Here is a 15,316-nt window from a genome sequence, read left to right on the forward strand (position 1 = left end):
TCTTCTCTCTAACAGATATTTTACCTATCCCTGCTCCTTTGCCACAATCTAATTCTGTTCTTAATTATTTTCTCCATCTATTTCATGACTTTGTAACAGGGCTAGTTCTGGAATTTGTGTTTCTTCTTACTCCGCTTTGCCTTCCTGCTTTTGCAAAGAATCATCTTAAACTATTGAAACATTCTTTGCCTGCTTGCTTAAAAGAGAAGCATGGACTGAGAGCAACTTTATCAGTCAGGAGCTCCTAAGCTGGAGCTCCAGTTTAGCAGCAGCTTGTCCAGCCCCAGGCAAGGCAGCTGACCTTGCTCTTGCTATGAGTTTCTTGAGGGCTTGCATGATTTTTAAAAATATGATATTGCAAGAAATATAAAAACCCACTAGCACCAGTCTGAAAATTTGAGCTAGGTTTTTAGGGGTCAAGGTCTCCTAAGCAGCTTCCATTTTTATGGTCACAGGTAGTCTTTACCTTAAAGAACCACTCCAGAAATGGAAAGTTTATGTCTAATTAGTGCTCACAGGCTTCACAGCTGTCATAAGGCTGAGGGACATGAAGATGTAGCAGATTAAGTGTTGTTATGTCTCACATCCCCAAATCAGTATCCTCGGTCTTAACATTGATTCCTCCAAGCTGAGGGCTGCCACAGGCTGCGGGAATTCCTGTTTGTGGGTTTGTAATGTCCCCATGCCAAAACCAAAAGGTCACGGGGACATTACCTGGTGTAGGGCCTATGCACTTGCAGCGCCCCCTGAACCCATGTTAGTTCCTCCAGCCACAGCTCTGCACATTTGAAAGGCAAACTTAATGTTTTTAAGTTAATCTAGAGATCTTTATTTACATAACTGATTGCAAGATAATGAATGTGTACAAAAATTTTTCCTTTTGTTCATTAAAAAAATACCGTGGAAGAAAACTCTGGGTCTGGATATTGTTCTGTGCAAAGGACAGATTGTTGACATTCCTGGGCATTTCTGCTCTCTGGCAAAAGAGTGTTTCTTATCAAGTGCTCTGATGTACAAGTGCCTGAGGGCTTGTTCACATGGGAAAATCCAGTAGCATTATTCATACCTCTTCACTGCAGAATATGAGTACCCACATGGGAGCTCAGCAAGGGTATAATTATTTTGCTCTAGAAAAGTCCAAAGTACCTTTATATAATTATTCCCCTAAAGAGTTAGTTATGGCACAGGTAATGCAATGCCCCAGAGAGAATGCATTTGGGGACATCAGAAAGGACTGCTTTGTACAAAAGCAACCCTTTCCTTGTGTGACAGCACATTTCTCTGTTTGAGATCCCCCTTTTTTTTTCAACACAGAATGCTCTGTCTGTACTGTAAATCCCTCCCCTCATTTGACAGAGAAACTTAAACACCATACATGTACTTATTCACACCCACCCATCCATTCTTTTCATTATTGATGGAGTTTTGCTGCACTTACACTTTTCTTCTGTAAATGAAGCTGAGCACCACAATGACTGAGCACCACACTCAGATGCTATCCGAGCAGTGACTACAGCTCAGAAGGATGTGCTGAATGCTGATGGAGAGGGGTAATGCTGGCTCAGGAAAATAAGCAAGAACAGAATCCAAGTAATGTAAAGCAATTTAACACTTGACAGGATATTATCAGGACGTGCTGCACCTGCAGCCATGAACTTCATTTGCATAGCAGAAAGGCATCTCTGTGCTGTAAAAGTACAGGGTTGGGAGGCATGGCAGAGAGAAGGGGATGTGGCCTTTGCAGTTCTGCCTTTTGTGTCTACTCTGCCCCTTGCAGTTCTCGCTGAGTGACCCGAAGCAGGTGGTACAACTCGGAGAGGGATTTCAGAGTCCTCTGGTGCCCGGTGGCACCCGTGTGCCCCGGCTGAGCACACTCCTGCACGGCTTTCTGCAGCTGCAGCTGCAGGGGCAGGGAAACCAGCGCTCCTCTGAGATTCGGGGAAAACCAGCGACGGAATATTTTGTCACAAATTACCTGGGGAAAAGAAAAAGAGCAGATTGTTGTGTTTCAGAAGCTACGACTAATGCCCTGCTGCTTCCCTGGGACTGTAGCAAAATGTCATCTGAATCTAAAATGCCTTTAGCCATTCAAAGACGGAGGTATAGAAAAGGATCCATAAAGGCTGCCCTCTAGCTAAGGGATGGCCCTCTTCTCAGGCTGCCCCTGCCCTTCACACATCTTATGAGCAGCTGGGGGAGCTGGGGTTGTTTAGTCTAGGAAAGAGGATGCTGAGGGAGGACCTTATAGCCTCTATAAGTACCTGAAAAGAGGTTGTAGGTAGGTGAGGATCAGTCTCAGCTCCCAAGTGACAAGCAGTACAAGGGAAAATAGCCTCAAGTTGTGCTAGGGGTTTTAGTTGGATATTAGGAAAAGTTTCTTTACCAAAATGGTTGTCAAGCTGGAACAAGCTGCCCAGGGAATTAGAGGAGTCACCATCCCTGGAATATTTAAAAGATGTGTAGATGTGGCACTAGAGGTGTGATCTGTTGGTGGACTTGGCAGTGCTGGGTTAATGGTTGGACTTGATGATCTTAAAGGTCTTTTCCAACCTAAACAGTTCTACATAACAAGTGGTGAGGGGAGGGGGTGGGAGAAGCAGGCAAAAGGCTGACAAGCTACACCCCTGCAGCCTCTCTGTTGCTCCAGAGCCTCCCACAAACACAAGCTGGGTTAGCTTTAAGACACCTCATCCCAAAGCCAAGAATCCCATGGACCCCACTACACCCACACACCACATCTGTAGAGTGGACAGTCACAACCACTGCTTACACTTGGGCAGCCTCATCTCTCATAGATTCATAGAATAACTAAGGTTGGAAAAGACTTTTAAGATCATTGAGTCCAAGAGTCATTGTAGCACTGCCAAGTCCATCACTGAACCACATCTCAAGTGCCACATCTCTGAGTTTTTTTAACATTCACAGGGATGGTGATTCCACCACTTCCCTGGGCAGCCTGTTCCAATGCTTGACTACCCTTTCAGGAATTTTTCTTCATATTCAACCTAAACCACCCGCTGGTGAAACTTCATGTCATTTTGTCTTGTGCTACCACTTGTTACTTGGGAGAAGAGGCCAACACCCACCTCACTGCAACCTCCTTTCAGGTATTTATAGAGAGCAGTGGGATGTCCCTGAGCCTCCTTTCTTCCAGCCTAAACATCTCCAGCGCCCTCAGCCACTCCTTACAAGACTTGTGCTCCAGACCCTTCATCAGCTCTGTTGCCCTTCTCTGGACATTCTCCAGCACCTCAATGTCTTTTTTGAAGTGAGGGGCCCAGAAATGAACATTGGATTTGAGGTGCAACTCAAGGATGTGACTTTACCATCAGTGGAGACAGAAGTGTTCGTCCCCTGCCCATATTTACTCTGCTATCCTGTCTGTGGCACTGGGCTAACACCTACAGAAAACACTGGCAAATTAAGACTATATATAGTGAATATAAAGATCTGTTTGTGTGCCCCAAGACGAGATTTCTAAACAGGACTGACACGTGGACACGTTTAAAAACCTGACTGTCTTCATCTCACAGTCTCCTCGTACATAGTATACATTTTATAGTCAGTGTGATTTTAAGAGGAATGGATGCTTAAAACAGCTGTGTCTACTCACTTGCAAGTTGTTATTGGCTCTCTGTGCTCCACATTTTCTGATTTTCAGATTGCATTTTGAAAAGCAATCAAAGAAATTACAATCTTCATCTCCTGTGCACTTCTGTTCCAGGATGTCCCTCATTTTGGGTTCAAAAAAGGCCATATCCACATCAATGGCCACCACCTGTGAATCAAAACATCCCATCAGATCTGGCACAGCACAGCCTCCAGGACAGGCCTGAGCAGGCATTCTTTGCTGCTTGCTTTTGGAAATGCTGTGCTGAGAGCAACTGCTGCCAGGGAACTAGGATTACAGGGGCTTTATTTCACTGAACTGAGCCACGCTAGCCTTATAAAAGCCACTTTTTAAGCTAAAACAGCCAATGCTTATGACACAAGGAATGGAAAAATTATTTGTGAACAATAGGCATCCCTGGAGTCAATTGGATTGATTTGCCCTAAAGTGGAACTATCCAGTCTGAAGACTGATTTACTTGCAGGTGCAGCATATGCAGATGGCACCTCAACCTCTCAATTAAACGATGATGCACAATTACCCATGGGCCAGACAGTATCCTTTAGAACTCAGCCTTCAGACTAAACCCCTGACTTTGCCACTGTGGAGAGGAGCAGTGGGATGTGCAAGGTTAGCTGCACCTGGTACAGCTCCTGCAAACCTGTCCGTGCATTCTGGGGGTTTGAGTCTGTTCAGCCGTAGAAGGAGATCCCTGACTTTGCTGAAAGCTGGGTCTGGCTTTGTCCAGTCCTCTTTGCTTATTGTGCACAGTCCTTGTTCTTATGGTCCAGAAATGGCTCTGGTCTGTACCAGAGTCCAGCCAGAAGTTGGTCACAGCAGAAAAAACTTGAGTGAAAGGAGTCAGTCACTTTCCTCCCCCTGGCACGAAGCTCTCAGAGCAGTGCACACGCAGCACAGAGTGTTTGCAGAACAGCTGCCTGTGCTGGGGGTGACACCTCTCTGGAAGAGGAGGGCTCTGGTCTCAGTCTCTGCCAGTGCCACTCCACCCATGAATGCTTCACTTAAAGAAATCACAGCAATAAAGAGGGAAAGAAAGAAATCCAGAACAGGGATGGCAGCTGCCTGGTGTGAGCCAAGCTGTGGGTGACCACAGGGAAGGAAGCCTGTCTCCAACACCATGGATCTGCAGGCAGCGAATGTTCACAGCTGCATTTCACACTTGACAGTCAGGATCAGGAATGTTCCCTTGCAGCATCTGACACACAATTTCATAGAGGAAAATGTCTGGGACCTGGGCAAAGCAGAGTTACTTGGGCTCAAGTGATAGTTTTATTTTTCAGATTCGACCTCCCAAGTAACAGGAGAAGATGAACTGTGTGACTGGAACAGCAACTGGATCAACCCCAGGAACTAAAGATGTCTGGTTTGGTAGAAGGCCAAATAAACCTTCCACAGGCAAAATAAAGAACATGGGCTAATCTTCATTTTGTTCTACTCCTTTTTCCATAGGGAAAAATCTTACAGAGATGAGGCATATCTTAAAAACACAAGTATTTTTAAGCATTTTGGAGAGCTCTATAGTGATGATGTAGCCTAAGGAATTTTTACATGTTTAGACAAGCAATTTTTTTCCTTTACTTCCTTAAGCTTTCTGTGGTTTTGCTGTTCAGTTCTTTGGAGAAGAGACAGTGAGAGTAGTGCAGGGTTTCCCCCAGTCCCAGCGTCACAGTTCCACCTTCCAGGTGGGGTCTTTGCCAGCACATTTGACAATCTGATCCATTACTCTACTAGGAAAATCAGCCCTGGTTCCCAAACACATGGCTGCCAAAGGGTTCAGTGGTTTCACTGAAATTCATCTTCTGTAAAAATGTGTGGGCATCCAGCTAGACCCTGTGAAGACACATCTGGGTGACATTGCCTATAAAAAAACCCCACTTTGGTGGGCTTTTCTATGACCATAGTTGATGGAAAAAGTATCTAAGGAAATACAGAAAGGACCCAACTTGGCTCATGACCTGATTTTAAATCATGTTAAGGTGCTGTAATCTTTCCAGTTTTCTCTGAAATATTGGTAAAAGAGGAAGCTCTCCCAGAGCACTGTGCATTCACCCAAACCTCCTTCTATATCTGTACCTTATGTGGCTCCATGGCAGCTTAAAATTCTCCTGGCTGATCTACTAGACAGCTCCTCTCTGTGATGCAGGAGAGCATGTGAAGGCTGGAAATTTATCCCCACCACATGAAAAAAATTCTCAAAGTAAACCCACTGCATTCCAGGCACATTTCTTTGGACATTAGAAGTCTCATTACTTGAATAAGGAACAGTGGTACAATTATGAGGTTTTTTATTATCCTATACAAGAAACCAGCAAGTGAAAAAATTGCTTAAAACAAACATAAGAGACGAAAAAGAGGCTGCATTGCTATGTTTCCATTCTGGAACTGGTTGGTCACCAGAAGATCCTGGCAAAGCAAACCTCACCAAAAGGACTCATAAGAGAAGACACATCCGGTATTCAAGCCCTTTCCCTAACTGGAATCTATTTTCCTGTGAGTAGGTTGTGAAACAGATGCTCTGGTGTGTGCTCAGGCAGCCACAGGCAGCCACAGCCCTGAGTAACTGAGGAAGATGGGCAGAGCCTGCCTTGAGGAATTCCTGCTTTGCCTAAATAGTGGTACAGCTTGCTTTAGTTTCTTGCTGTAGCTCCTCAGCCGTTCCCTGTTCAGCTGCTGTATTGCACCTGAATAAACAGTGGGAGGGGAGGGAGGGGTGAAAGGGAAACACTCTAATTGCTCTTAATGGCTGTGTGTTTAGGTAGTGTTCGTCTAGTACTCTGAAGATACAAGTGTTACATTAACACTCGGTGAGTACTAGAAATAGTATTAAAGTCCCTGAAAATGCTTTATATTCACTCAGAGTGCAGAAACTCCACTGATGACACTCCAAGTTGGGAGCCTAGCTCAAACACTTACTCACTGCACGGTACCCCCAATCTGTAGACAAAATCTCAACCAAAACCAGAGGAATTTCTGTCCACAGAACGAATGTGAGTTGCATTACAACTTAGAAAACATACATAGCTATCAGGTCCCAGCTTCAGCTGCACAATGAAAAGTCAAAGTGTGACAGTAGCAGGGAGTTTCATGTTGCTGTCCTTACATAGTTTCCAGACCAGATAAGTTGACCACTGAAGCACAAACATGCATGTTTGGATGTGGGGAGTTCCCCTTGTGTCAGAATCATGAATTCAGCCTTAGATTTCAAATTCATACAGTTTTTTTTTTTCATTTCAGCATCACTACCAAAAGTATGGCTCAAATAGCAGCTTCATTTAAAGCTTTTGAAATCTCCTTGCCTTCAGGAGGCATCCCTCACCACATGCAAGGGACCTTGCACCCAGTGCCTTTGAAGAAGTGAAACAAAACAGAAATGAGTAAGAAGTTTTCAAAATAGGAAGCAGGATTTAGTGCTCCAAAAACGTGGCTGTACACATTACAAAGAGGGAAAGCTGTAGAGAATCTCCCCTGGTGCTTGTAAATTCACTGGCTTTGCAAAAACTTAGCCAAAAGCTGTACAAGGAGGGCAGTGTCATTTTTCCACAGTCACCTTCAGACTAGAATTTGACCTCAGGTTCCTGGAACACCATCCCAAAGGCCTAACTTACCGTGAGATCCTGCCTGATAGCGAAGTTTTCTGGTTTGATGTCGCACAGGTGAAGTCGGTGAGAGAAGTCATTGTCAAAATGCTGCACCATGTCCAGAAAGCTGAGTGCAATGTCAATGATGGCTCTCACCCTGCTTCTGTGTCCAGTAAGGGAGGGGCCGATCACATTTTCCAAGGGAAAAAGAGTTTTGTGCCAGGCATGTCCAGCTGTGAGATACTCCACAGCATAAAAGTGTCCACAAGAGCCAATAATTCGTAGCACATGTTTGCTGAAGTCCTGCAGCAAACTGAAGTAGATATATTCTTCCTGCTGGAGCAAGGACCACATGCTGGCCACCTGTGCTTTCCAACTTGGTCCCTTCTTCCTTGTCCACAGGGGCCCCATGGTATTGTTAGACAGTTCTAGCCCCAGGGCATTTTTGACCTCCAAAGCTACCATAAGCAGAAGCTCTGTTTCAGGGATATCCTGTGTTTCCATCTCCTCTAGCATACTGAGGTGCTGGTAGCTGGAAAAGATTTCCTTTTTGGATTTCAGTACGATGGGCTGGCCTCTCCAGTCCGCCTGAATGACCTTCTTGCCTCTGTCATAGTAAAGGCAGTGTTTGTACACCAGCTTGTGTGCCACACACAGGTCTTCACAGAGGTCCCCAGTCAGGGCTCCGCTGCTGTAGTCGAGGCACTGGAGTGAAAGAACAGAATGTTCATAGCAGAACCATACCCCCATGGACCGTGTAGAAGAAAGCCAAATAATGAGCAACAGCCCTGAGCTCGAGGGGATTGCAGCAGTCATGGAACTGCAAACACACACCTACAAACCCTGGGTCATTCAATGGTTTTTCAGAAGTCTCTAGAGACCTATTACTAGGGGAGTTTTGCTTCAGAACAGGGATTATGGGATGGTAAAGGGCAGGATTTTCAGGGGCAAGGAAAGGGACTGGGTGACCTGTTAATCTGAAATTCTTTACACATTTGAGTTCAGAACACTCGGGCTGCGCCTGATTAAGGATTGGAACACTTTAAGGCACAGAGTAATGCAGGACTTCTCTGGAAGGTTTAGGGCACCATCACTTAGACATCACCACTGAAACTACAGGAAAATCCATGTGTAGCTGGATTTGTGGGACATTCCACAGCTCTGCATGTTTCAGCCTTGCACTCAACATAGCCTGAAGGAAGCTGTGATAACTTACTCCTGTATCACCAGGAAAAACAGAGGTTGTGTTCAGTGAGTTTTGGATCAAGAACTTTCAGAATTTTTGAGTATGTAAATACTGCAGAACATGAGGACTCTCCAGGTTTTATGTGTAGCTATCAGAAGTGACATTTTAATATTAATTGCTTCAATATGTAATCTTATTTTAACTGGAGAGAAATCAGTCCTTGGAAACAAGGGAACTGTTGCTTGATAGTTTAGTGGTCAATGCAAATTAGTGTAAGAACAGCAAGGATTCCTGCACCAGTCCTTCTCTCAAGCCAGGATAATTTCCATAAAATCATTTCCAAAAGTGGAGGCAGTTAATGTATTCCTATGGTCATTCAGAGGAGCAGCTGTAGGGACTGATTTGGGTTGCTCAGTAGAGGGGATGATCAGAGGTCTCTGGTGAAAGGGGAACAGAGGGGGTAGTGCAGAAAGCCAAACATCTGTGAGGCAGCTTGACAGTGTCATCCACCTCCACTGCTTTCTGGCATTTGAGCCTTCATTTAAACAAACTGGCAGGTCCCCCCTGCACGTGCAGGACTGCAGCGGCCGCCTGAGCCCCACCTCCTTTGTGACTGGCTGTTCCACGAGGAGCGTGATCACAGCATTCAAGTAAAGCATTTTCTTGGGACACTCTCTGAGGTGTGGACACCAGAGGAATATGTTCTGATGCCAAGCAACATTTGGAGTCCAGCCTTAAATGACACACTGGGGAATGGGTGGAGGATTTAGTCCAAAATCCAAGAAAGGTGATCAGTTGACAGAAAGAGCTCACTGAGGGCAGTTCAGAGAAACGTAAAATTTATTTATATTCTGATGTTCTCTCAGCTCAAGTGAGAACATTCAATGCCAGCAAGGACAGTCAGGTAGGCAAATTCTTGGATGAGTGTCTGGACACTGAGTCCATGCATGTGTAACACGCACACATCTGCATCCTCATCCACATCAGGATGGCTAAGGAGACTCACTCAGCTGTCTGCAGACTTCAGAGCACGCAGATCAATGTTCTTGCTTTTAAAAAATCTACTCCTACTAATGTAATACAATTTTACTCTACCTTTTCAAGTAGCAAATGTAGTTTTCTCAACAAAAGTAGGTTAGCAGTTCTTACCATCTGGAACTCCAAGCAATTTTGGAAAGAAAATTACAAACAGAAGGAAATTTTTTGGGTTTCTTTGGATTGTAAGTACAAGCACATTTAAAACTCTATTGACAGACCACAATCTAATTCTCTTCTGGTACAGTAAGAGAAGATAGGACTTAGTCATGTAATTAGGTTCACATGGGTGAACACTTGCCCCTGTGGACAATTTTACTGTTGTTCACTCTTAGAGGGTTCACATGCCTGGATTTCTGGCATCTAAAAGAACACCTGACCATGACCTGTAGCCAAACATGTCAAGGTGCAGCTTATTTTCCTCTGTCATTCTTAATGGCATTAGTGAGAAAGAGTAGTTGTGGAAAAACCAGACTCAGATTTCTCAGACAAAGGAGATAGGTCCTTTTTGATCATGGTTGCTGTTTAGGACTTTCCTGCTGTTTTTTCAGCTGAAGATATAAATACTTGATTATTAACCTAGTATCTGATGGTGTCTGAATCATATTTTTCTTACAATGAACTTGTGCGGTGTTTTGCAAACTGGGATCTGTGGAAGAGGAGTGGACCAAAGAGCTCACAGTCTCAAAATTATGAAACACAGACCAGCCTTCCAGAAGTGCACTCTCAGCTGGTCACAAAGGCAAGCAAGGCTTTCAAAAAGGCTTCCTCCAGGAAGCAATCAAGAAGACTGAACCATTTCTTACCAGCCTTTTAGGCAGAGTCTGCATTGGTAGTTCATCTTGAAGCAATTATTTGACCCTTACCTCCATTCCAAAGACACAGTTTAATGGGACAGTCTTCCATCATATTGGCATGGCTTGTATTATGATGCTCCCTGATGTAGTAGCTTGCATTTTACAGTATTAAAACACAAATTTGGTGGACTGAAAACATTTAACCAGGTAATACAGATTACTCTGCATGACAAGATGGACCAGTTATTATTTACCAACACAGGAAGCTTTCCACTAACTTCAGACTTCAGTATACAAGACTGTCCATCATCCTGCTGATAAAAGGAAGAATCAATTCCCCAAAGAAATATTTCAGAAATAGTCCTCCACACTGCCACCCCTGTCTTAATGACTGAATTTTGCGATCTGTTGATGAGATAGTTTTAAATCGACCTAATGATTGACCTTTGAAGGCCACAGATTCTGCTTTAAGTGCCAGATTCTTAAAACTAAAATATGAAAGTGCTACTAAGCCAAAAGCCTTATAAAGAAGCAGCTGTACTACACAAAAATGCAAACACAAGCATGGTTCGGACTCACTCATATGTATCTTATTAAAATTGGCTACATAATTTTTAATGTCTTCAGTGCACTTATCAAGATAAGTTTTAAAAGCTGGGTTTAAATTAATGTAAAAACTTAAATTAATGTAAACCTTGCTAAGGATTTATATAAATTTAAATAACTCACTGTACCACCATCAGTGGCCTGAAACTGATGTTTCGCCTTGTTAGCTACTACTTCTATGTAAATGCAATACAGAGCCAGGTTTGGAAGGCATCAAAATTAGTTGATTTCTCCAGAGGGAACAGAAATTGATTGCTATGACTTCATGTGTTCAGTGTAAATGAAGATGAGACTGGCATTAGGAAAGAGCAAGAGAGGGTTTTTTGAGAGTTAAAGTTGGTCACTGCAAATTGCCCAGTGCTATTTCAGCCTTCTCAGTGCAGTACACATCTGCACAGGTGTATATCTTACTCAGAATAAGGAAATAAAACCTTCAGAAATGCCACTTGCAAGGGCATTTTCACCCACTTAAAATATCTCATCCCCTACTGAGAGATGACTAGTTTTCCTTAGAAGCTGATTTTTGCTTAATAAAAGTTGTGAGACTCAAGCTATCAGGTTATTTGTTTCATGTCTCAGTTGCACATTCTGTAACAGTGAAACTCATGCTATGTTCAGAAGATGCAGAAAGACTTGTTTTGGGGTGGATGAAGACAAGCTCATTTTCTAATTATTCCACTAGAAGGACAATCCCTTTCTAACCTCAGCTGGGAAAACTGTTGCTTACAAACCGTAAGTATGCTACTGATCATTCACCTACTCACAGACAAGCGCAACAATCTCAGCTACTCTTCCTCTGGAAGGAGGGTCTGAACCTGAGCTGTCTCAGTGACAGAGTCAACTTTCCAAGCTTGCGACTGAAATCTGATCCCTGGGCTTTTGAAGTCTTGCCTGACGCTTTCCAAACTGAAGAACAGCAACAGGGTCTCTGTCCATCTGTTTATTGGTGACTGCGATGGCAAGGACCTGGACCTCCCTGAGCTTGGCAGCTCCGTGCACCTGCAGATCTCAGTGTTCTTCCCAAGCACGTAAGGATGAGGCAGGAATCATTCCTTCAGCTGCAAACCTGAGCTCAGCCCTACTTCAATCTGGCTCCTCAGGTAAAGAAACTGGATCTCACTGCCATTAGAAACACACTGTCAGGACCGCTGCCTACACTTGCTTTTCCATTATTGTACAGAATTAAGGAAAATCTATGACCAGTTTTTGCTTACTTGCAGTGATAGATTATTTAATTCCCACCAGGATTCCTCCTTTCCTACCTAACCACTGGCACTACAGATACCCTGACTAAGAAACAAAATTGAACTAAAAGCATTAACCCACGCTACTCCTGTTCTCAGTGTTTCCTACACAGTCCTAAATCTGTTCATTATTATTTTAAAGGGAAATTTTAATGAATATTTGCTTGAATATTTTAATGATTCCTTGCTTGAATTTTAACCACATCTTACACGCCAGACCATAAAGGAGGCGATACCAGCTGCCTGACACTTTCTGAAATACGACTTTGGAACAAACAGCTTTTCGGCTAAAAACAAGCAAAAACCACCAACACCCTGAGGAAGGCTTTCCTCCGCTTTGGAGCGCTCGGCTTGGGCAGCGCACCTGCATCCCACGCCCGCCGCCTGCACCTGACCTCGCCCCGGGAAGGGAGGCAGGGAGGGAGGGAAGGAGGGAGGGGGGCAGGGAGGGAAGGAGCCAGGGAGGCAGCCGTGAGCACCGGGGGCGCCGGCGATGCGGCACCTCCGGCGGCCGGAGCCGGGCAGGGCGCCCCGGAGAGCGGCCCCGACGGACCGACCGCGCCTCGTGGTGCCGGGCCGCCCCCGGGAGATGCCCCGCGTCCCGCCGGGGCACGTACCAGCCTGGCCAGGATCCGGTGGCTTTTCTCGTCCGTGCAGCGCTCGGAGAAGACGCTCCTGTGGAGGAGGAACAGCGCAGCGCTCACCACCACCCAGCAGGCAGCCCAGAGGAGGAGCAGCAGCAGGGCGCATCGCCGCCAGACCTTGAGCCGCAGCCGCTTCAAGCCCGGGATGCCCCGCATCGCCGCGCCGGGGCCGCGCCGGGGCCGCTCCAGCTGCGGCGGCCCCGGGCGAGCGGCGGGGCCGGGGAGCCGCGCTGCGCCCCCGCACTCCCGTCCCGCTGCCGCCGGGCTGCCCCGGCCCCGGCCGCTCCCGCCCCCTCCCCGGGCCGGGGCTGCCCTGGCGGAGCCCGGAGCGCCCCTTTTGAATTTAAGCCACGTAGTTCCGCCGGCTTTTGTCTGCGCTCCCCTGTGCCAAGCGGCCCCTGCAGCCACTTGGCGGCTCCTGCCCCCCGCCTCTCCTCTGCGAGTTTCTCACCCGAGAATAAAAGGAGTTTGAAGGGTGATGGATGCTGCTGTGGGAACCCTTTGCCATCCAGGCGGCTGCTCACTACTTTGGAAGAGGCAGTCTGGAGACGCACAGGTCCCTCTGGTGAAAGCTTCGTCTCCCGACAAATGCGGAAAGGAATAAAAAGTTGTCATTTATTCTGGAGTAACTTCTCCAGTCTCATTCTCCCGGAGCTAATGGAGGAAGAGGAGCTACCCAGATGCCCTTTCAGTAGCTCAGCCCCCAGCGCCCCCATGGTGGGTCGCCCCTTGGCTCCCCGGCAGCTCGCGTTGTCTCGCTGTGGCTGTGTCCCTGTCACGGCGTGGTCAGCTCCGCCGGACAGCCTCTGCGGGACTTGGTTAACATTTCTGGGGGCTCAAAGACTCAGATGTTTGTTCCCGTGCAGCGAGGAAGGTCCTGGCATCCTCGCCTCACTCCAGGTGCAGATGTTCACTGTCTCTGCTGAGAAAGCTCGGTTCAGTAATATATGCTCTTAGCATCATGGCTAGATTAATGAGAAATCATTCCTTGACAAGTCTTTAAAAAGAAAGATGTCTCTACTGATATGATCGAATTTTATCTCCTAGAACAGCAAGGGAAAAGCACAGGTGGAGCAGACTTGCTGTTATCTGCACCTTTTACAGTGCAGTTCTCCTCTACCTGGCAGAGCAGGGCTTGAAATGGAGCTTCTAAGTAGATGGCAGACTGTGGCAGAAAAGAAGAAAGATAAAAATATTGCTGGACATATTCCAGCTTTCCTTTCTAGAGATTGTCAGTGGGGAGGGAGATGCAAGAAGAGCAAAATTACTTTCATCTCCAAAGTCTCTGAAGCAGAATCATTATCATTAGCCAGATCTTCTGGCAGTGTGTTTTGCTCGATTTCTCCACCGTCTCATTTCTTCACCTGCTGAGGCTGCCTTTTCAAATTTTCTTTTTCTCTCCCCCAATTCTTTTACCGAGAGGCTTACTTCTGAGGCACTGGTGATACAGTCTGTTTCTTGGGAATGTGGCAAGCAGCAAAGACCAAAAGGAGGCAGCTAGGAACTAAAAGACTTTAATCCTGTTTCTCAGTCTGATAGAAAATGCTTTCAGAAGCTGTCTCTGACCAGCTTGGGGTGCTCTTTGGAAATTTCTAGGACAATAAGTGGACAAGGAAGAGTTTCACTCAGCCATTCCTCTGTAGGAGTACCAGCCAGGCTTGAAACACAGCCAACCTCCATCAGTGACTGCTGCCACCTAGGAGATAAAATTGCAGATCTGCCATACTGATGTCTGGAACAATCCTGAGATATGTCCCACATGGAAGAGGAATGCGGGTGATGAGGGAAAGTCAAGCATTAAGTCCCTAGTGCTTGGTCCTGAGAAGTCTGGGTAATAGTTTAGGCACTACCAAACTCACATGTATTTAAAAGTGTTTATCTTGACTTCTCTGTCAGCAATCCCCAAAGGATATTTTTATTAAATGTCTGTGAAATTCTGTATATGTGACATTGGTGTTTCAACAATGGTTCTGAAAACGAATCTAATTACATCTGACTTGAAGCCAGGAACAAAATACAGAGATTTCAGACCAGGTTAGGTGTCACAGCTGACCTTCTCTAATTATTGCTGAAAAAACAGGCATGTTCCTTCCTCCTCCTCTACCACCACCTCCCCGTTTTCCTTTTTGTCTTGCCTGCCTAGTCCAGTCTCTTTCCCCAGTGAAAGATATTGCTTGCTGCCCAGGGAGCTTTCCCAGCTGGCTAAGAGGGCAGAGAAATGTAAAGCTGTTTGTTGCTGAGATTATTTTCAGAGAGGTCAGCAAGCCCTGAGGATGCCGCCAGGCTGGTGCAGGGAGGCACACTGCAGGGCTGGGTGCTCTGGGGTGCTGGAGGCAGAGCTGTATCAAATGTCTGCACCCTAAATATGCAATGAGATATTGCAGAGAAGGTGATCCTAATGGAAATGGTTGCTGAAAGAAGCAGTCCTGTCCTCGTTTCCACCCCAGCCATATCCTGCCACTGCTCCCTCAGCAGTTGGGTCAGGGTAGCTAGCCCAGAAGGGAGCAGCAGTAGGGTGTCTGGCTGCACTTTTCATTTCAACCCAAGATACCTGCTCAAATTCACTGGATTTGGGGGTCTGCAAGGAGCCCACAT

The 15,316-nt window shown here is 46.0% G+C and overlaps 1 protein-coding gene across 2 annotated transcripts; it reads right to left on the minus strand.

The window, feature by feature from the left end:
* Positions 1–827: 827 nt before the first annotated feature.
* DIPK1C (divergent protein kinase domain 1C) lies at positions 828–14,609 on the minus strand. 2 transcript variants are annotated; one of them, XM_063419821.1, is made up of 5 exons: positions 13,173–14,609; positions 12,695–12,752; positions 7,237–7,914; positions 3,614–3,778; positions 828–1,975 (listed from the first exon to the last, which is right to left on the minus strand). In XM_063419821.1, exons 1-5 carry the CDS (start codon positions 13,334–13,336, stop codon positions 1,760–1,762), a joined length of 1,281 nt encoding a protein of 426 aa, XP_063275891.1. In that variant the 5' UTR covers positions 13,337–14,609; the 3' UTR covers positions 828–1,759. The 2 variants fall into 2 exon arrangements, with proteins under 2 accessions (XP_063275891.1, XP_063275898.1); XM_063419828.1 differs by lacking the exon at positions 13,173–14,609 and having other exon boundaries at positions 12,695–13,157.
* Positions 14,610–15,316: the final 707 nt, after the last annotated feature.

The sequence above is a fragment of the Prinia subflava genome, chromosome 1, assembly GCF_021018805.1.
Source record: "Prinia subflava isolate CZ2003 ecotype Zambia chromosome 1, Cam_Psub_1.2, whole genome shotgun sequence".
Taxonomy (NCBI): Eukaryota; Metazoa; Chordata; class Aves; order Passeriformes; family Cisticolidae; genus Prinia; species Prinia subflava.